The sequence below is a fragment of the Moschus berezovskii genome, chromosome 4, assembly GCF_049115385.1.
Source record: "Moschus berezovskii isolate FMDL1 chromosome 4, NW_MosBer_1.0, whole genome shotgun sequence".
Taxonomy (NCBI): domain Eukaryota; kingdom Metazoa; phylum Chordata; class Mammalia; order Artiodactyla; family Moschidae; genus Moschus; species Moschus berezovskii.
The window spans coordinates 105,688,770-105,709,763 of NC_142463.1; the positions used below are offsets into that span (position 1 = coordinate 105,688,770).

Sequence of the window (20,994 nt, forward strand, 5' to 3'; positions counted from 1 at the left end):
AAGAACTGATGCTGAAGTTGAAGCTTCAATACTTTGGCCACCTGATGCAAGAGTCAATTCATTGGAAAAGACCCTGATCCTGGCAAAGATTCAGGAGGAGAAGGGAGCAACAGAGTATAAGATGGTTGGATGGCATCATTGACTCAATGGACATGAGTCTGAGCAAAGCGAGGGAGATTGTGAAGGACAAGGAAGCCTGGCGTGCTACAGTCCATGGGGTCCCAAAGAGTCAGATACCACTTAGTGACTGAACAACAAAAACAATGGGAAAGTACTAAGGGTACATAGAGGAGGAAACAGTTCTCCAAGAGGCAATATTTATTTAGGGCATCCGTGGTGGCTCAGGGGTAAAGAAGCCAATGCAGGAGATGCAGGCTCCATCCCTGGATCAGGAAGATCTCCTGGAGAAGGAAATGACAACTCACTCCAGTATTCTTGCCTGTGAAATCCCATGGCTAGAGGAGCCTTGCAGACTACAGTCCATGTGGTCACAAGAGTCGGACAGGACTTGGCAACTTAACAAGGGATCCAACCAGTCCATTCTAAAGGAGATCAATCCTGGGTGTTCATTGGAAGGACTGATGCTAAAGCTGAAACTCCAATACTTTGGCCACCTCATGCGACGAGTTGACTCACTGGAAAAGACTCTGATGCTGGGAGGGATTGGGGGCGGGAGGAGAAGGGGACGACAGAGAATGACATGGCTGGATGGCATCACCGACTGGATGGACATGAGTTTGAGTGAACTCCGGGAGTTGGTGATGGACAGGGAGGCCTGGCGTGCTGTGATTCATGGGGTCGCGGAGAGTCGGACACGACTGAGCGACTGAACTGACTGACTGACTGACTGACTTAAACCTTGTAACAAGTGTTAAACGTGAGGAAACTGATCCTCCTGCGGGTATAAGGTAATGGTTATTTGCCAGACTGCTTAGGTTCAGACTGCTTAGGTTCAGATTCCAACTCTACCACGTGTTTTCTTAAACACGTGACCTTGCTTAAGTCATAAGCCTTCTTTATTAGTAGTGAAGTGAAGTAGCTCAGTCGTGTCCGACTTTATGGACTGTAGCCTACCGACCAGGCTCCTTGACCTTGCTTAAGTCATAACCCTTTTTTATTAGTAGTGAAGTCGCTCAGTCGTGTCCGACTTTATGGACTATAGCCTACCGACCAGGCTCCTCGGTCTATGGAATTTCCAGGCAAGAGTACTGGAGTGGGTTGCCATTTCCTTCTCCAGGGGATCTTCCCGACCCAGGAATCGAACCCGGGTCTCCCTCATTCTAGACAGACGCTTTACCGTCTGAGCTACCAGGGACTCGTGGTATACTTTGACTTGCTGACCGGATTCAAGCATCCTGCACACTGCCTCAAAACCGCGTCACCCTCCTGTCCAGTTTCTTATGGCTTGACTCTCAAGACTGAAAGACCCGGTGACCTTGTTAATACTGATACCTTTTGGAGCTAATGTTAGCTTTCATTCTGAAGTCAGTTAGCTGAGGAAAGGGATAAACAGCTGAACATGCCCCTTATCACAGGCTAGTTCCTGACGAAAAAGTCCTACCTTTCTGCCCATTTTCGCTGCCCGGCTACCCGGACTCACCGGCGCGGGTGGCAGGTCCGTCGATAGCCGGGGCGCGCCTTCCCGCCGGCCGCGCAGGGCCCAGAGCGAGCGAAGTCCAGTGCAGCTCCTCAGCATGGCTCCCAGAAGTGAGGGAGCTGGCTCGCGCCAGCTGAGGTAAAAGCAGACGCACGCACGCAGCTACCCAACCGCCGGCTCTTCCTCTTTAACTGAGGCGAACTGGGGGCGGGGCCTGGCGCGCCGGTGGGCGGGGACACGTGTCCCTGAGGGGCAGTGAGGGCGGGGCGCGAGGGCCGGCGTGGTGTTGACAGTCTAGTTGTCCTCCCGCGCCTGAGCCACTTCCGGGGAAACTGTCAAGACTTGTGAAGGCCACTGGACCGAGGGGCGAGCGGCGACAGCGGCCGCGCTGCCTGGGGAGAGCGAAGAGGCCAGAAGTGCGGGTCCGCGACTGTGGCTCAGCCCCTCAGCCCCGGCACCTAAGCGCTGCTGATGAGGTTTCGCTGGTCTTTTTTCCCGTCTCTTGCTGCTGCTGCTGAGTCGCTTCGGTCCTGTCCGACTCTGTGCGACCCCATAGACGGCAGCCCACCAGGCTCCCCCGTCCCTGGGATTCTCCAGGCAAGAACACTGGAGTGGGTTGCCATTTCCTCCTCCAATGCATGCAAGTGAAAAGTGAAAGTGAAGTCGCTCAGTCGTCTCCGACTCTTCGCGACCCCATGGACTGCAGCCTAGCAGGCTCCTCCATCTATGGAATTTTCCAGGCAAGAGTACCGGAGTGGGGTGCCCTCCCTTGCCTTCTCTGCCTCTCTTGTTGCTGCTGCTGCTGCTGTGTCACTTCAGTCGTGTCCGACTCTGTGTGACCCCATAGACGGCAGCCCACCAGGCTGCCCCGTCCCTGGGATTCTCCAGGACAAGAACACTGGAGTGGGTTGCCATTTCCTTCTCCAGTGTGTGAAGTGAAAAGTGAAAGTGAAGTCGCTCAGTCGTGTCCGACCCCTAGCGACCCCACGGACTGCAGCCCACCAGGCTCCTCCATCCATGGGATTCTCCAGGCAAGAGTACTAGAGTGGCTTGCCATTGCCTTCTCCGGCCTCTCTTGCTAGAGGGCCAAATTCTGTGCTGTTTCCTAATAGTTCTCTCTCCAGCCGGTGGTGCTGCTGGCGGTAAAGAACCCGCCTGCCAATGCAGGAAACATAAGAGACGCAATCCCTGGGTTGGGAAGATCCCCTGAAGGAGGGCAAGGCAACCCACTCCAGTATTCTTGCCTGGAGAAAGAATCCCAGGGACAGAGGAGCCTGGTGGGCTACATTCCACGGGGGCGCAAAAGAGTTGGACACGTCATTGGAAGGACTGATGCTAAAACTGAAACTCCAATACTTTGGCCACCTCATGCAAAGAGTTGACTCACTGGAAAAGACCCTGATGCTGGGAGGGATTGAGGGCAGGAGGAGAAGGGGACGACAGAGAATGAGATGGCTGGATGGCATCACCGACTCAATGGACATGAGTTTGAGTGAACTCCGGGAGTTGGTGGTGGACAGGGAGGCCTGGCGTGCTGCGATTCATGGGGTGGCAAAGAGTCGGACACGACTGAGCCACTGAACTGAACTGAAGAGACTTAGCACTGCACTGCTGGCAGCTGACTGAAGCCCTCAGGCGGGTAGGTGAGCCCCGGCTATCCTAGAAGATTGTAGGAATAGAATATTTTTCTTGGAGACCACCCCCACCCCACACACACACCCCTGCACACACATTTTTAAGGGAGTAGAGCTAAAAAAGTCTTTAAGTCTGACTTTTTTAAAAATAGAAATCGTAGCAACACCTGAAGGATGCAGTCATCTCTTAGTTCTGGAGACATAGCTGAGCTCAAAGTCCAGTGGACCACCTAACACTGTGGGTGGGTTTATGCTTAGTGACTCAGTCTTATCTGACTCTTTGTGACCCCTGAAGACTGTAGCCTGCCAGGCTTCTCTGTCCATGAAATTTTCCAGGCAAGAATACTGGAGTGGGTTGCCATTTCCTCCTCCAGGGGATCTTCTTGACCAAGGGATCCAGCTGGGTCTCCTATGTCCCCTGTATTACAGGTGGATTCTTTATCCGCCAAGCCAAGGGGGAAGCCCTGTAACACTTTGCATAACTTTTAACTGTACCTGGCCTCTTATTTCTTCATTGTTGTATTAAAAAGAATATATTAAGTTTTACTTGTCACAAGGACCTTCTCTTTCAGTAGGAGTCACTTAAGTTAGAAGTTATTTGAGGTTGCCTTGTATCCTGCTCACAAAGGAAAGGATCCCAGGCTAGTAATGCGTTGAAACGGAGCTTCTACAGACTCCTTAAAATGTTAAGAATTTGGCTAGCCAATTCTTAAACACTTCCATTATTTAAAATGTAAATTATATAAATTTACAGTTAATAAGTTGTATTTTAAAAATGAAGGTATTGTTACAACAGCCAGAGCCCAAAGTATCCTATTGTCTTTCCACGTGGTGCGTGCAGATAGAGGCACATTATAAATCAAATCCATGAATCAAGATGACTTCTCTTAATAAATAAGATAGTTTATACAGATAACTTAAAAGTGTATATATATATATATGATATATATATAAATTACAATGTAGTTAGAATCCATCAAACCCCTAAATAGACTCCAGCTCTGCTAAGATTGTAAAGGCACCAACAGCTCTCCTAGGTCAATTATACTCAGTATAACTTCCGCATATGTCAGATAGTAGCAATGTATTTGGCCCAGTCACCCACACTCTGACCTAGAGCCTTCACCAGGTATTTTTCCGAGGTATTTATGTTGACAACACATATGAAATGTCTGGCCAAGTTTGGAGGGAGATGGGGAAGGTGATAATCTAGCAATAGATTTGGTAACTTGAGGATTTGGAAAAGTTTTTCTTTGGTGTTTGTGTGGCTTACAAAAAGAATAAATTTTCTTCCTTGTTTTTGATAGAACTATAACAAAATAAGCCAACTGTATGAAACTTAATAGTATTTTCACCATTCTCCTTTAATATTGTAAATAGCTTTATTGAGATTAAATGGGGACATATAATAGACCCCATGTATTTAAAGTACACAAGTTGGTAAATTTTGATACACATATATACCTATGAGGGCTTCCCAGGTGGCCCTAGTGGTAAAGAACCCACCTGCTGATGCAGGAGACATGAGAGACATGGGTTCAATCCCTGGTTGGGAAGCTCCCTTGGAGGAGAGGATGGCAACCCACTTCAGTATTCTTGCCTAGGGAATCCCATGGACAGAGGAGCCTGGCAGGCTATGGTCCATACGGTCACATAAGAGTCTGACATGACTGAAGAGACTTAACGTGTATGAACACATACACCTATGGAACAATCACTGCAATCAAGATAATGAGCCTATCTTGCACCCACAAGTTTCCTCCTCATGTCCTTTGTAACCTCTTCCTCCTACCCTCTAAGTGAACACTGATCTGCTGTCACTTTAGTTTGCATTTTCTCAAGTTTTAAATAGAATCATATAGTATATACTCTTTTTTTTTTTGAGATTCATCCATGTTGTTGCTTGTGTCAATAATTCATTCCTTTTTATTGATTAGTATTTCATTGTTTTGCTGAGTATAGAATTCTGCATTGACAGTTTCCCCCCGGCCCCCACAGTATTTTTAAGGTACTGCTCTACTATATTCTCACTTGCATTATTTCTTTTTTTAAAAAAACTTTTTATTTTGTATCGGATAAAGAATCTGCCTGCCATTGCAGGAGATGTGGATTTGATCCCTGGGTCGGGAAGATCCCCTGGAGAAGGAAATGGCAACCCACTCCAGTATTCTTGCTTGGAGAATCCCATGGACAGAGGAGCCCGGCAGTCTACAGTCCATGGAGTCACAAAGAGTTGGACATGATGAGCAAGCAGCACTCACATAGCTTATTAACAATGTTTTGATAGTTTCAGGTGAACATTGAAGGGACTCAGTCATACATATACATGTATACATTCTTCCCCAAACTCCCCTCCCATCCAGACTGCCATATAATATTGAGCATTGCTTGCATTATTCCCGAGACATCTGATATCATCCTTATTTTTGTCTATATATGAGATGTCTTTTTTCTCTGGATGCTTCTGAGATTTTCTTCTTGTCTTTTTTAAAAAAAACAATTTGGTTATGATGGCCTTGATGTATTTTTAATATTTCTGGTGTTTGGGGATTCATTTGGATTCTTCAATCTGTGGATTAATAGTTTTCATTAAATCTGGAAAAATTTTGGCTGTTATTTCTTCAGCTATATTTTCGGTTCTCTTCTCTCTCCCCATTCTTTTAAGGACTCCAAGTGCTTATATATTAGGCCATTTAGCATGGTCTCACAGCTCACTGATGTATTTTTCTTTTTGAGTGTCATTAAAAATTCTCTTATCTCTGTTTCATTTTGGTTAGTTTATATTGCTATACTTTCAAGTTAATGAATCTTTTCTTCTGAAATATGTAATCTACTATTAAGTCCCATCCAGTGTATTTTTCATCTAAGAGATTGTAACTTTTATCTCTAAAAATTTGATTTGGTTCTTTTTTTATATCTGCCATATCTCTGCTTAACCTATAGAATTTATAGAATTTAGGTGTAATAACTTTTAGTGTCATTTTTTGCCACTTCTTATTTCTGGTCAGTTCTGACTGGTTTCATCAATTGGCTGTTTTTTCCTGCACCTCTGCATGCCTGGTAATCTTTGTTAAATGAGGCAGAATTGAATACCAGACATTGTGAATTTTACCCTGTCAAGTACCACAGTTTTGTATTCCTATAAAGCTTGAGCTTTGCTCTGGGATGCAGTTAATTTACTTGGAAACAGTATGATCCTTTTGAGTCTTGCTTTTAAGGTTTGTCAGGAAGGACAAGAGCAGTGAAGAGTCTAGAGCAAGGTTTCTCATGACATTTTGGACCAAGTAATACTTTGTTGTCAGGGGTCTATTCTGGTCACTGCAAGATATTTAGTAGCATCCTCGGCTCCCCACTAAACACTAGTAGCACTTTGCCCCTAGTCCTTACAAATCAAAAACGTCTCTAGATATTATAGACATTGTTCCCTGGGGGAGTGGAGCACAATTTCCCCTCACTGAGAACCATTAGTCAAGGGCTAATTATTTCCCATTACTGAAGAAAGACTTGAACACGCTACCCAATGCCCTATGAATCATGAGGTTTCCCAGTACAAGCTGTTGGGAACAGGCTGTCTTCCCAGCTCTCTGTGAGGACTGAATGCTGTTTACTCTCGTTCTCTCAATAGTTCTCTCCCCAGCATTTGTGGGATAGTTTCCTCACACAAAGGCACCAATCAATACTCTGAATGCCCTCTGCAGATCTCCAGAGTCCTTACAGGTCTCCCCTTTCTAGCACTCTGTCCCACAGACATTAGCTACCTTGGGTTCCCCACACTCTCAGCTGCACTTCCTCAACTCAGGGACTCCAATGGGTTCCCCCAAGTTCCCTCCCCTGTGCAGTAGCCTGGGAATCCTCTGAAGTCAATCGCACAGCTCTCTTTATTGCTTCCAGTCTCTCGGGGATCACTGTTCTTCACTGGCGGATGTCCAGTCTCTTGAAAATTGTTGTTTCATATATTTTGTGTGGTGGTTGGTGGGATTTTTGTAGGGAGTGAGGTAGGGTCAGAGTTATTTAAGGTAAAAGGGTAAATCCAGTTAACAAACTGCATCTTGGACCACAAGCCAGTCCTTTAATTTTTAACTTAAGACTGGGTGCTTTATTTCCTGGTAAACTTTTTTCCTCCCTCCCTGGTTAACTTTTATATTACATAAAAACTGCAACTTAGACCTCTTTATAAAACAGAAGTCAGAATTAATGTGAACGTGTAAGTTATAGTGGACCTTAAATATTCTTGAAAGTTAAATTTTAAGACCTTCACAGATCTCCAAAATTTCCAATATCACCATTGAGGAGGAGCAGAATATGTGACCAAAACACACCAGTTTGGCATGTGAATTATTTTGAGTTGATAAGGCCCAACAGACTCTGAAAGAGTTGTTTACCTTCCCTTTAACTGCCTAAAAGAATTTAGATTGATGGCAGAAAAAGAGCTAATACCAAAGATAACTTTTTATCAGAGAGACTTAGCTACATGGTATGGCAAACAGTTGCTTACCAAGCACTTGCTCTTCTCATCTTCCTGTGATTTTAATCATATGGGGGAAAGGGAGATTTCTACCTTGGGTGGCTGGGTAGAAGGTGGTATTGTTTGTTCAGTTGCTAAGTCGAGTCCAACTCTTTTGCAACTGCATGGACTGTAGCCCATCAGGCTCCTCTGTCCATGGGATTTCCCAGCAAGAATACTGGAGTGGGTTGCCATTTCCTGCTCCAGGGTATCTTCCTGACCCAGGGATTGAACTCGAGTCTCTAGAAATTCTTTACCTCTGAGCACCTGGGAAGCCCAGAAAGTGTTATTATTTCCCAACTATTGTTTTCTAGCTATTGAAAGGTTATTGCTGAGCCATGAAAGATGCCGGGATTCTTAGCCTCTGGAAGAGAAAAATTCAATCCAGGGCCAGTGACATGGCTTAATCACTCATAGCTATTGTGTAATAAAGTTTTATTAAAGTATAAAAAAGAGAAAGCTTCTGATGTAGACATCAGAAGGGGGCCGAAAGAGTGACCCCCTGCTAGTCTTTAGCTGGATGTTATATAGTTCAGTCGCTCAGTCGTGTCTGACTCTGCGATCCCATGAACTGCAGCATGCCAGTCCTCCCTGTCCATCACCAACTCCCAGAGCCTACCCAAACCCATGTCCATTGAGTTGGTGATGCCATCCAACCATCTCATTCTCTGTTGTCCCCTTCTACTCCTGCCCTCAATCTTTCCCAGCATTAGGGTCTTTTCAAATGAGTCAGCTCTTTGCATCAGGTGGCCAAAATATTGGAGTGTCAGCTTCAACATTAGTCCTTCCAGTGAAAACCCAGGACTGATCTCCTTTAGGATGGACTGGTTGGATCTCCTTGCAGTCCAAGAGACTCTCAAGAGTCTTCTCCAACACCACAGTTCAAAAGCATCAATTCTTTGGCGCTCAGCTTTCTTTGTAGTCCAACTCTCACATCCATACATGACCACTAGAAAAACCATAGCCTTGACTAGATGGACCTTTGTTGACAAAGTAATGTCTCTGCTTTTTAATATGGTGTCTAGGTTGCTCATAACTTTCCTTCCAAGGAGTTGAAGAAGGAATTCATAGGGCCTGGACTCCATCTTAGGCCTGTTCATACTGATCATGCTCAGCCACCTTTCCAATGGACTCTGAACTCTGTTTAGTGTCTATGAAAACGACAACAGAAGGATAAGACCCCCTCCAGACAGGGGAACCTTGAAGATCGTATCTAGGTTACTCATCGCCTAAGAGAAAACATACACTAATCACCCCTTCCTCCAGACAGGCCATAAATTTTCTGTATCTATCAGAGTGTAACCTTGGGCTTATTGATTATTGGCTAATTGTTTGACTGAGCACATGAGCACATAGCACGTGAATGATGGGGTTATTGGGATTGTATTTTCCTTGGTTTCTGTAGGTCTCAAGGAATTTGAAGTGGGTTCAGACACGTACACATGGGGTATAAAGGATTTTCACAAATATTGGTTGGGGTCCTTGGCTAAGAGGAGACTCTGCCTTGGGCCCGCCGGTGTAATAAACTGCACTTCACTATCTGCATTGTCCTTCTGAGTGAGTTTGTTTCCCGGAATGTGTGGCTACAACAGAGTAAGTATCTTTTAATTTCATGGCTGCAATCACCATCTGCAGTGATTTTGGAGCCCCCAAAAATAAAGTCAGCCACTGTTTCCACTGTTTTCTCATCTATTTGCCATAAAGTGATGGGGCCAAATGCCATGACCTTAGTTTTCTGAATGTTGAGCTTTAAGCCAACTTTTCCACTCTCCTCTTTCACTTTCATCCAGAGGCTTTTGAGTTCCTCTTCACTTTCTGCCATAAGGGTGGTGTCTTCTGCATATCTGAGGTTATTGATATTTCTCCTGGCAATCTTGATTCCAGCTTGTGCTTCTTTCAGCCCAGCGTTTCTCATGATGTACTCTGCATGTAAGTTAAATAAGCAGGGTGACAATATACAGCCTTAACGTACTCCTTTACCTATTTGGAACCAGTCTATTGTTCCAGGTCCAGTTCTAACTGTTGCTTCCTGACCTGCATACAGATTTCTCAGGAGGCAGGTCGGGTGGTCTGGTATTCCCATCTCTTTCAGGATTTTCCACAGTTTATTGTAACCCACACAGTCAAAGGCTTTGGCTACTATCAGTCTGCTAATTAGAGAAAGGAAATGTCTCGATACTCAGAGTGGCACCAGGCCCTTCACCCACAGCATGCATTTTGAGATAACATCGACACAAGGTGAATCATCCTGGGCCATAAAATGATTGACATAAATCTTGAAGAAAGGCAGGTTTCCAAGCAAATATATGGTTTCATTAACACAGGAAAACAATGGTATGAGGAAACCATTATTGTGTGGTTTGTCAAGTTGGTTCTGAGTCTTAGGAGGAACCAACTTGAAGACAGAGTCCAGGGTAAACACATAGTTCATTAACATAGCTTAATGAAAAACATTCCCGTAAGAAAAATGCATTGGTTAGCTCAAGGTTTGAGAAAAGTTAAGTTCAGGTGGAACCAGGTGTTGTCATGGCAACACAGAATTTTAAGAGAAACCTCCTTTTAATTTTATATAGAGAAGGGAAAAAAATCTGACACTTGTAGTTTGTTTGCTCCTGCCGCTTAAGAGAGAGAAAATTGTCTGACATTTGCAGCTTATTTCCTCCCTTTGGGGACTCCTATCCTTCCCCAGGTCTCCTTTCCTTTCTGGGAACATCCCAGGGTCTGTCCTGCCTCAGGGCCTTCTCGGATGTGTTCCTCAGCTGAGGGTGCTTTTTCACCCCATTCACCTAGCCAACTCCAACTAATTCTTTGCTGGCTGCATAATTGTCACTTTCTTTCTTTTAAAGATTTTTTTGATGTGGACCATTTTTAAAGTCTTTATTGAATTTGTTACAGTATTGCTTCTGTTTTACGTTTTGGCTTTTTGTCTTCAAGGCATGTGGGATCTTGGCTCACTGACCAGGGGTCGAATCCTCACCTCCTGCATTGGAAGCCGAAGTCTCAAGCCCTGGACCACCAAGGAAGTCCCTAACTGTCACTTTCTTAGTGAGGCTTTCCTTGATTAAAGTGTTTACTGTGTGTCAGACACTATGCTAAGTGCTTTACATACAACGCCTTACTTAATCTGAATGTGGTCCTCATTAAGTTCTCCCATAATAGCTGGAACTTTATCTTTAAAGTACTTATTATAGCTTACAGGTAAATGTATATTTCTATGCCTCCTTCAAATGACTGTAAGCTTTTTCTGTGTCTCTTTGGCTCACCCCTGTATCCCTAGTGCCTAGCACAGTAACTGACCAATCTTGGGCGCTCAGAAAATAGTTACTGGATGAACTGTTGTAGTCACGCGTTCTGGGGAACAAACTCACTCAGAAGGACAATGCAGATAGTGAAGTGCTGTTTATTACACCGGCGGGCCCAAGGCAGAGTCTCCTCTTAGCCAAGGACCCCGACCAACATTTGTGAAAACCTGAAGAGTCCGAAATGCAGTACTTGGATGCAATCTTAAAAATGACAGAATGATTTCTGTTCGTTTCCAAGGCAAACCATTCAATATTACAATAATCCAAGTCTATGCCCCAACCAGTAATGCTGAAGAAGCCGAAGTTGAATGGTTCTATGAAGACCTCCAAGACCTTTTAGAACTAACACCCCAAAAAGATGTCCTTTTCATTATAGGGGACTGGAATGCAAAAGTAGGAAGTCAAGAAACACCTGGAGTAACAGGTAAATTTGGCCTTGGAGCACGAAATGAAGCAGGGCAAAGGGTAATAGAGTTTTGCCAAGAGAACGCACTGGTCATAGCAAACACCCTCTTCCAACAACACAAGAGAAGACTCTACACATGGACATCACCAGATGGTCAACACCGAAATCAGATTGATTATATTCTTTGCAGCCAAAGATGGAGAAGCTCTATACAGTTAGCAAAAACAAGACCAGGAGCTGACTGTGGCTCAGATCATGAACTCCTTATTGCCAAATTCAGACTTAAATTGAAGAAAGTAGGGAAAACCACTAGACCATTCAGGGATGACCTAAATCAAATCCCTTATGATTATACAGTGGAAGTGAGAAATAGATTTAAGGGTCTAGATCTGATAGATAGAGTGCCTGATGAACTCTGGACGGAGCTTCGTGACATTGTACAGGAGACAATGTACAAGACCATTGTACAAGACCATCCCCATGGAAAAGAAATGCAAAAAAGCAAAATGGCTGTCTGAGGAGGCCTTACAAATAGCTGTGAAAAGAAGAGAAGCGAAAAGCAAAGGAGAAAAGGAAAGATATAAGCATCTGAATGCAGAGTTCCAAAGAATAGCAAGGAGAGATAAGAAAGCCTTCCTCAGCGATCAATGCAAAGAAATAGAGGAAACAACAGAATAGGAAAAACAAGAGATCTTTTCAAGAAAATTAGAGATATCAAGGGAAATTTTCATGCAAAGATGGGCTCAATAAAGGACAGAAATGGTATGGATCTAACAGAAGCAGAAGATATTAAGAAGAGGTGGCAAGAATACACAGAAGAACTGTACGAAAAAGATCTTCATGACGAAGATAATCACGATGGCGTGATCATTCACCTGGAGCCAGACATCCTGGAATGTGAAGTCAAGTGGGCCTTAGAAAGCATCACTACGAACAAAGCTAGTGGAGGTGATGGAATTCCAATTGAGCTATTTCAAATCCTGAAAGATGATGCTGTGAAAGTGCTGCACTCAATATGCCAGCAAATTTGGAAAACTCAGCAGTGGCCACAGGACTGGAAAAGGTCAGTCTTCATTCCAATCCCAAAGAAAGGGAATGCCAAAGAATGCTCAAACTACCGCACAATTGCACGCATCTCACACACTAGCAAAGTCATGCTCAAAATTCTCCAAGCCAGGCTTCAGCAATATGTGAACCGTGAACTTCCAGATGTTCAAGCAGGTTTTAGAAAAGGCAGAGGAATCAGAGATCAAATTGCCAACATCCACTGGATTATGGAGAAAGCAAGAGAGTTCCAGAAAAACATCTATTTCTGCTTCATTGACTATGCCAAGGCCTTTGACTGTGTGGATCACAATAAACTGTGGAACATTCTGAAAGAGATGGGAATCCCAGACCACCTAACCTGCCTCTTGAGAAACCTGTATGCAGGTCAGGAAGCAACAGTTAGAACTGGACATGGAACAACAGACTGGTTCCAAATAGGAAAAGGAGTGCATCAAGGCTGTATAATGTCACCCTGCTTATTTAACTTCTATGCAGAGTACATCATGAGGAACGCTGGGCTGGAAGAAGCACAAGCTGGAATCAAGATTGCTGGGAGAAATATCAATAACCTCAGATATGCAGATGACACCACCCTTATGGCAGAAAGTGAAGAGGAACTCAAAAGCCTCTTGATGAAAGTGAAAGAGGAGAGTGAAAAAGTTGGCTTAAAGCTCAACATTCAGAAAACGAAGATCATGGCATCTGGTCCCATCACTTCATGGGAAATAGATGGAGAAACAGTGGAAACAGTGTCAGACTTTATTTTTGGGGGCTCCAAAACCACTGTGGATGCTGATTGCAGCCATGAAATTAAAAGACGCTTACTCCTTGGAAGGAAAGTTATGACCAACCTAGATAGCATATTGAAAAGCAGAGACCTTACTTTGCCAACCAAGGTTTGTCTAGTCAATGCTATGGTTTTTCCAGTGGTCATGTATGGATGTGAGTGTTGGACTGTGAAGAAAGCTGCTTGCCGAAGAATTGATGCTTTTGAACTGTGGTGCTGGAGAAGACTCTTGAGAGTCTCTTGGACTGCAAGGAGATCCAACCAGTCCATTCTAAAGGAGAGCGGTCCTGGGTGTTCATTGGAGGGACTGATGCTAAAGCTGAAACTCCAATACTTTGGCCACCTCATGCAAAAGAGTTGACTCACTGGAAAAGACTCTGATGCTGGGAGGGATTGGGGGCGGGAGGAGAAGGGGACGAAGGAGAATGAGATGGCTGGATGGCATCACCAACTCTGTGGACATGAGTTTGGGTGAACTCTGGGAGTTGGTGATGGACAGGGAGGCCTGGCGTGCTGTGATTCATGGGGTCGCGGAGAGTCGGACACGACTGAACGACTGAACTGAACTGAACTGAAGGCTCGATACAGAGATTGGGGTTTTCACATAGCAGTACCTGGTATTGAATAATCCGGGAATTTGACAGCCGTTTGTGGGGGTCTCCTCGAAGGAGGGTGTTGACTTAATGTGGGACCTTTATGATCAGATCCTGGCCGAAAGTCAGTTTTGTGGCTTCACGTTGGTAGGCCACCCGGTGGCAACGTTATCAAGTCTCTTTGAAAGGTAAGTTATTGGCCTGTCCCACATTCCCAAGGTTTGAGTCAAAACCCCTATGGCTGTTTTATCTTTCTTGGTCACATATAAAGTAAATGGTTTGGTGAGGTCTGGCAATCCCAAGGCAGGGGTGGAGGTGATTGCTAGTCTTAGCTCCTCAAAGGCTTTCAGCTGTTACTCAGTCTAATTTACTGGATTCTCTTCAGGCTCTGTCAGGAGCTCAAATAGGGGCTGGGCTATTTGAGAATACCTTGGAATCCAAATCCTGCAGAATCCCGTGGCCCCTAGGAACTCCCTGACTTGCCGCCGAGTCTTAGGCGTGGGGAGCCTCAGAATTACTTCTTTTTTAGATTGGTCTAGCAACCTTCTGCCTTCCCTTAAGACAAATCCCAAATACCTTACCTCCTCCTTGCAGATCTGTGCTTTTTTCCTCGACACTTGGTATCCTGCCTCTGCCAGCAATTGGAGGAGTGCTTGGGTCCCTTACCAGCATTCCTCCCAGGTCTCAGTGGCCGGCAACAGGTCGTCCACATATTGCAGGAGCCAACATCCATACCTTTCAGGCTGGAAAGCTTCCAGGTCCGAGACCAGGGCTTCTCCAAAGATGGTTAGGGTGTTCTTGAACCCTTGCGGGAGGCAGGTCCAAGTGAGCTTCTGCTTATTGCCTCCGATTGGGTCCTCCCATTCAAAGGCAAAGATGGGTTGTGAAGCAGGTGCTAGGCGTATACAGAAAAAGGCATCTTTGAGGTCCAAGCAAGTACAGATCCTTTTTTTAGGTGGGAGGACGCTAAGTAAGGTATAAGGGTTTGGGACAGTTGGGTGCAGAGTACAGTGACCTAACTGACCAATCTGAGATCCTGTCCAGGCCTATAGTCTTGTCTTTCTTCCTTCTTTACCGGTAAGATTGGTGTGTTCCAGGCTGATTGACATTCCACCAGGATGCCTGCCTGCTTTAGCCTATTGATGTGAGGCAGAATCCCAGTTCGGGCTTCTATGGGTATTGGGTATTGACACTTTCTTACCGGGGTGGCGCCTGCTTTGAGTTCTATTATTACAAGGGCTTGGTGTCTGGCTAGCCCAGGGGGGTTATCTTCAGCCCAGACCTCAGGGAACAGCTGAGTTAACCTTCTCTCCAACTCTGTTGCCCTGTCTCGTCTATCTCCAGGGGGCTCATGTAGCCTCCATTCATCTTGAGGGGGCACAGAGAGGGAGAGTAAGAAGGTTGTTGTGCCCACCCGAAAAGTGGGCCTCTCTTCAGGAGAGAGTCACTTGTGCTCCCAGCTTGGAGAGTAAGTCTCTCCCCAGCAGGGGTACTGGGTACTCAAGGATATAGAGGAACTCATGAATCACTTGGTGACCCCCCATCTGACATTTCCTGGGCTGGCAAAACGACTTAATCATTTCTTCTCCCGAAACCTCAGTTACGGCGGCCATCCTTTTTAGACAGTGGCGCCACAGGCTTAGTTACCATGGACAATTCTGCTCCCGTGTCCACCATAAAGTCAATGTGTTGGTCCCCAATTTTTAGTTACCACGGGCTCTCGGGGACCTGATGTGTTTGAGCCCCGGCATCCCTATTCAGTCTCTATGTTAGTGAGTTCTGCAACTGGGAGGGGTTTATTCTCCCTTCTTCCTTCTGGGCACTTGACCAAACTCGCAGCATCGGGCGCATTGATTTGGCTGGAATGGAGCCCGAGGCCTCCTTTGGGACCGGTTGGAGGGCTGTCCTGACCTTGAAGCTAAGGGGGGTTTCTTTTTTTTGGCGGTGGAAAAGTCTTTGGAAGACTTACCAAGCGCAGCAGCCAACATTGCAAACCTCTCGTCTGTTCTCTTCTGCTCGTCTTTATACCTTTTCTAGTATTCTTTTCTATTTCTGTGTCCCTATTTCGGAAGACCTTATCTGCTATTTCAGTCAGCTGAGAACTAGGCATGGATAGAACTCCCTCAGTCTTTTGAAGCTTTTGTTTTATGTCAGGACATGCTTACGAGATAAATGCCAAACTGATAACAATCTGGGAGCTCGTAGCTTCTGGATCTATGGGTGTGTAGAGTCTGTAGGCCTCACAAAGTCTCTCTTAAAATTCAGAAGGTGGCTCGTTCCCCTTCTGAACTATTCCGGCCGGTTTTGACATGTGCATTGGCCCCTGGGCTCCCCTTTTAAGTCCTTGTATAATCACCGTCCGGTATCTGTCTAATTGGATTTTTCCCTCCTCTGTATTATAGTCCCAATTAGGTCTGTCAGTGGGGAAGGCTTGCTATATCCACCTCTCTGGGTTAGCAGTGCCCTCAGGAACCATCTCCTGTAACCGTTTCCTCGCCTCGGTGTTGATCCTATATTTCTCTTCTGTACTGAAGAGGGATGCTAGTAATTGCCTTATATCATCCCAGGTTGATCGATGGGTGTGGAAAATAGTCTCTATTAGTCCAGTCATGCCCTGGGGTTCAACTGAGTAAGAGGGGGGTGTGTGTTTGCCAGTTCAGTATATCAGTTGATGAAAAGGGCTGACAGTAATAGGCTACAGGAGCTTGGTGATAATTACCTTCTTCCCCTATCATTGGAGGTTGCTGGACTCCTCTAAGGGGCATCTGCAAGGGTATTCTTTCCTCTGGCTCTTTGGCAGAGCGGAGCCTTTGCTTAATTCCAGTGGTTCCTCCCCCTTGTCCAGGAGTACTTACCAGGAGTGGAGGTTAGAGTTTAGGGAACGTAGTGGCAGCATCCGGGGTGGTAGAGTCCGGTGGGCTCATTGTCCCTCCAGCTGAGGCTGGAGCCTGCCAAGGGGAGTGGGAGCAGCTCTACAGCTTGTGGAGCTGTTGGGACCATTGAGGAGTCCGGGAGGCTTACTGGTCTCGGGCTGGTTCCTCCAGTTGGGCCTCCGGTGGCCGTGGTGATACTAGCTGGCAGGACCATCATCCATTATGGCAGTGGGGGAAGCTCATCTCCTTCAGGGTCCTGTAAAATTTCCTCCTCATCCTTGGTTACCTTTTGGGCCATCAAGATTTTTCTTCCTCCACCATGAGCATAAAAACAGGCCCATTTGGGGGGGGTTTGGGCTATTCCCAGTCAAGAGTCTATGTACGGGAACTGATCAGGGTGTCCGGGCTTTCCCGTAACTATAGCATAGACTGCCTTCATGATATTTAAGTCCAGAGTTCCCTCTGGTGGCCAGCCAACTCCCATGGAAGGCCATATGACTTCACAAAGGGTGTGGAGCCGGCCGGGTGTCATTTTCCTCCTGTGCTGCTGCTGCTGCTGCTAAGTCGCTCCAGTCGTGTCCAACTCTGTAGTCTCCATCAAATCCTTTCTTAAAATTCTTAATCATATTCTCCAATACAGTGGCCTTAGATTCGCTTCCTCCCATTTTCTTACCTCTGGATTCCCACGTCCCAGGGCCTTCCCGAGAAGCCAATCTACCTGTTTTCACTGGCAGGGGAGATGATGGGTCACACAGCGGATGGGTACCTCCTGGGGGAGGGCAGAATATGAGTACACGGAATTCGATATTCTCTTTCTAAAACCCTGTGGCGACCACTCAGCACGTTTCCTAAGATGGTGTGGACACACCTCCTGACCGGCTTTCTTAAACCCTAAGTTCCCTTTCTTTATCCCTGGCACGGCCTTTGACCTGAGTGCGGATCAGCTATTGTTGTCGACCTAAACTAGTTTCCTATGTGTCTCCCTTCTTATCCCTCCTAGGGGGGTGATCAGGCCCTCTCTTCCACCCTACCAGGTGGGTTCCTCCTCATCTGAGAGCTCACTTCCCTTGCTGCTGTTCAGTTCAGTTCAGTCGCTCAGTCGTGTCCGACTCTCCGCGACCCCATGAATCACAGCACGCCAGGCCTCCCTGTCCATCACCAACTCCCAGAGTCCACTCAGACTCATGCCCATCGAGTCGGTGATGCCATCCAGCCATCTCATTCTCTGCCGCCCCCTTCTCCTCCTGCCTTCAATCTTTCCCAGCATCAGAGTCTTTTCCAGTGAGTCAACTCTTCGCCTGAGGTGCTGCCATTCACTACCTGCCAAATCAAAGAAAGACTGAATTTTTCCAGAGGGGCGAGGCGCCTTCCCCCTCTAGGAGATTCAAGCCACAAAGACTCGGGGTGGCCTCAAATGAGACCTGTCTCCTCAAAGTGAGAAGTTTCCCGGCCAATGCACCAAATGTTGTAGCCACGCGTTCCGGGGAACAAACTCACTCAGAAGGACAGTGCAGATAGTGAAGTGCAGTTTATTACACCGGCGGGCCCAAGGCAGAGTCTCCTCTTAGCCAAGGACCCCAACCAACATTTGTGAAAATCCTTTATACACCATGTGTACGTGTCTGAACCCACCACTTCAAATTCCTTGAGACTTACAGAAACCAGGGAAAATACAATCCCAATAATCCCATCATTCACGTGCTATGTGCTCATGTGCTCAAATAGTCAAACAGTTAGCCAATAATCAATAAGCCCGAGGTTACACTCTGATAGATGCAGAAAATTTACGGCCTGTCTGGAGGAAGGGGTGATTAGTGTATGTTTTCTCTTAGGCGATGAGTAACCTAGATACGATCTTCAAGGTTCCCCTGTCTGCAGGGGGTCTTATCCTTCTGTTGTCCTTTTTATAGGCACTAAACACAGAGTTCAGAGTTCATTGGAAAGGTGGCCGGCATGATCAGCATGAACAGGCCTAAGATGGAGTCCAGGCCCTATGAATTCCTTCGTCAGAACAAATGAATGGGAAACATTTGGAAAGTAGGCTGGGGCTTTTTATTTTTCTCTCTCAACTCACTCTCTTTCTTTTCTCATCAATTGTCAATTTAAATACCTTACTCTTATGCTCTCAACTTTTTATCTCCAGTAAGTTCTCTTTACTTAATCATCTGAATAATTGTGTGAAATAACCATTATTATCTCTATTTTATAGTTGGAACACCTGAAGAAAATTATACCTTCTAATACTATCATCAAATGTAGGGTTTTGTGGATGTTATAATGTATTCCTAAGAAGGATTTACTATGTCATTCTCATTACAGAGTGCTGGATCAGTCTTTTTCAACATGATTTGCATTGAATTCAGAGTTAAAGACTCCTGTAAAATTTGTTATGTAGACACCTGGATTAATCTACGTATTAGATAAATATTCTGATAATGAGTGGAGTCAGTTGAAGTGGATAAGCAGCATTCTTTACAGAATTAAGATTTAAGAAAGTTTATTTTTTGCCTTGGTATGCCATGAGTAATAAAAGGTACCATTTATAAATGCTATGCAAATTTTAAAGCACCCACATGTTACTAAAGAAACAAATCCACTTCTGTAGTTGTAGTTTTACTATAGGCCATACTTTCTTTCCTGTTGTATAAAACCCTTTAGGATTAGACACTAACTCAAATGCCTTAATGGAGAAGGCAATGGCACCCCACTCCAGTACTCTTGCCTGGAAAATCACATGGATGGAGGAGCCTGGTAGGCTGCAGTCCACGGGGTCGTGAAGAGTCGGACACGACTGAGCGCCTTCACTTTCACTTTTCACTTTCATGAATTGGAGAAGGAAATGGCAACCCACTCCAGTGTTCTTGCCTGGAGAATCCCAGGGACGGGAGAGCCTGGTGGGCTGCCGTCTATGGGGTTGCACAGAGTCGGACACGACTGAAGCGACTTAGCAACAGCAGCAGCAGCAGCAGCAAATGCCTTAAGAGTCTTGAAAAGGAAAGCTGCAACAGATTAATGTTAATACTGTCCCTGTATGAGTTACTGAATCTCTGAGCAAGTGAAGTCTGAGTTAAGTCATGAGGGGCAGGAATTGGCCCAAGAATGAGGTGGGAGAGGACATTGCAAGTGCAGTGTGTCCAGGTATCCTCCATGCCAGAGGACAGCATTGGGTCACTCATTCAGGGAACTAATACTAGTTTCTGTGGGGTTTGGGCACGGTTAGGACAGGGATGTAGGGAGAGATGAGGCTGAAGAAGCAGGCAGAGCCTTCAAGATCCTGGAGGACCATTACCACCCATACTGTTAATAGCATGCTGGGGGGTTACTCTGGGACTCTGGGCAGCAGGAGCCAAGGAGGACTGCTAGCAGAGCCGTGACATTGTTTAATTGACATTTCAGAAAGATTATGATGGAACCCATCAAAATTGTATTGGAACTGGGACTTCCCTGGCGGTCCAGTGGTTGAGACTTCATCTTCCAATGTTGGAGGTGTGGGTTCAATCCTTGGTTGGTTAGGGATCTGGGGTCCCAGAGGCCTCACAGCCAAAAAAACAAAACGTGAAACAGAAGTGATATTTTAATGAATTGAATAAAGACTTAAAAAATGGTCAAAAAATCTTTTAAAATATTGTACTGAAATTAGGATACACTTGAGACTCTGTGGGGATGGATGGGAGTGAAGGGATTTGGTAATGGATGAGACCTGGGGCATGTGAGAGAGGAGGGATCAGGGTGTCACTTGGTTTCTGAGCGTGGATCGGGGATGGTGGAAGGTACTCTTTAAAGTGGGGAAAGGAGAAACGTTTGGGGGCAGAGGGAAGAAAGATGACCTCTGTTTTAGACATGCCTGCGGAGATGTCCAGTGAGCAAATAAAAAAGTCAGGAATTTGAGAGAGAGAGACCTGAAAATGCCCTTTGATTTAATTACACAGAACATATTAGAGACCTCAACAAATGTCATTTAGATGAACTGAGGCTGGAGGCTAGACTGGAGGGCATGGAGGATGAGAAGAAAGTGAATATATGTATTCATGAAAGTTGCTCAGTTGTGTCTGACTCTTTGCAACTTGTGGACTGTAGCCTGCCAGGCTCCTCTGTCCATGGAATTTTCCAGGCCAGAATACTGAAGTGAGTAGCTGTTCCCTTCTCCAGGGGATCTTCCCAACCCAGGAATCGAACCCAGGTCTCCCGTATTGCAGGTGGCTTCTTTACCAGCTGAACCACCAGGGAAGCTCTGTGAATAGATGCGTACAA

At 45.7% G+C, this 20,994-nt stretch overlaps 1 protein-coding gene across 2 annotated transcripts in view; it reads right to left on the reverse strand.

Moving 5' to 3' along the window:
- Window positions 1-1,790, reverse strand: part of THEM4 (thioesterase superfamily member 4) — a 62,259-nt gene extending 60,469 nt beyond the window's left edge. Inside the window, exon 1 of one of the 2 annotated variants that reach the window (XM_055404023.2) lies at window positions 1,562-1,790. In XM_055404023.2, the coding sequence (XP_055259998.2) occupies window positions 1,562-1,696 (135 nt within the window). In that variant the 5' untranslated portion in view covers window positions 1,697-1,790. The remainder of the gene's footprint in view (window positions 1-1,561) is intronic. The other variant, XM_055404024.2, reaches the window with a different exon arrangement.
- Window positions 1,791-20,994: the final 19,204 nt, after the last annotated feature.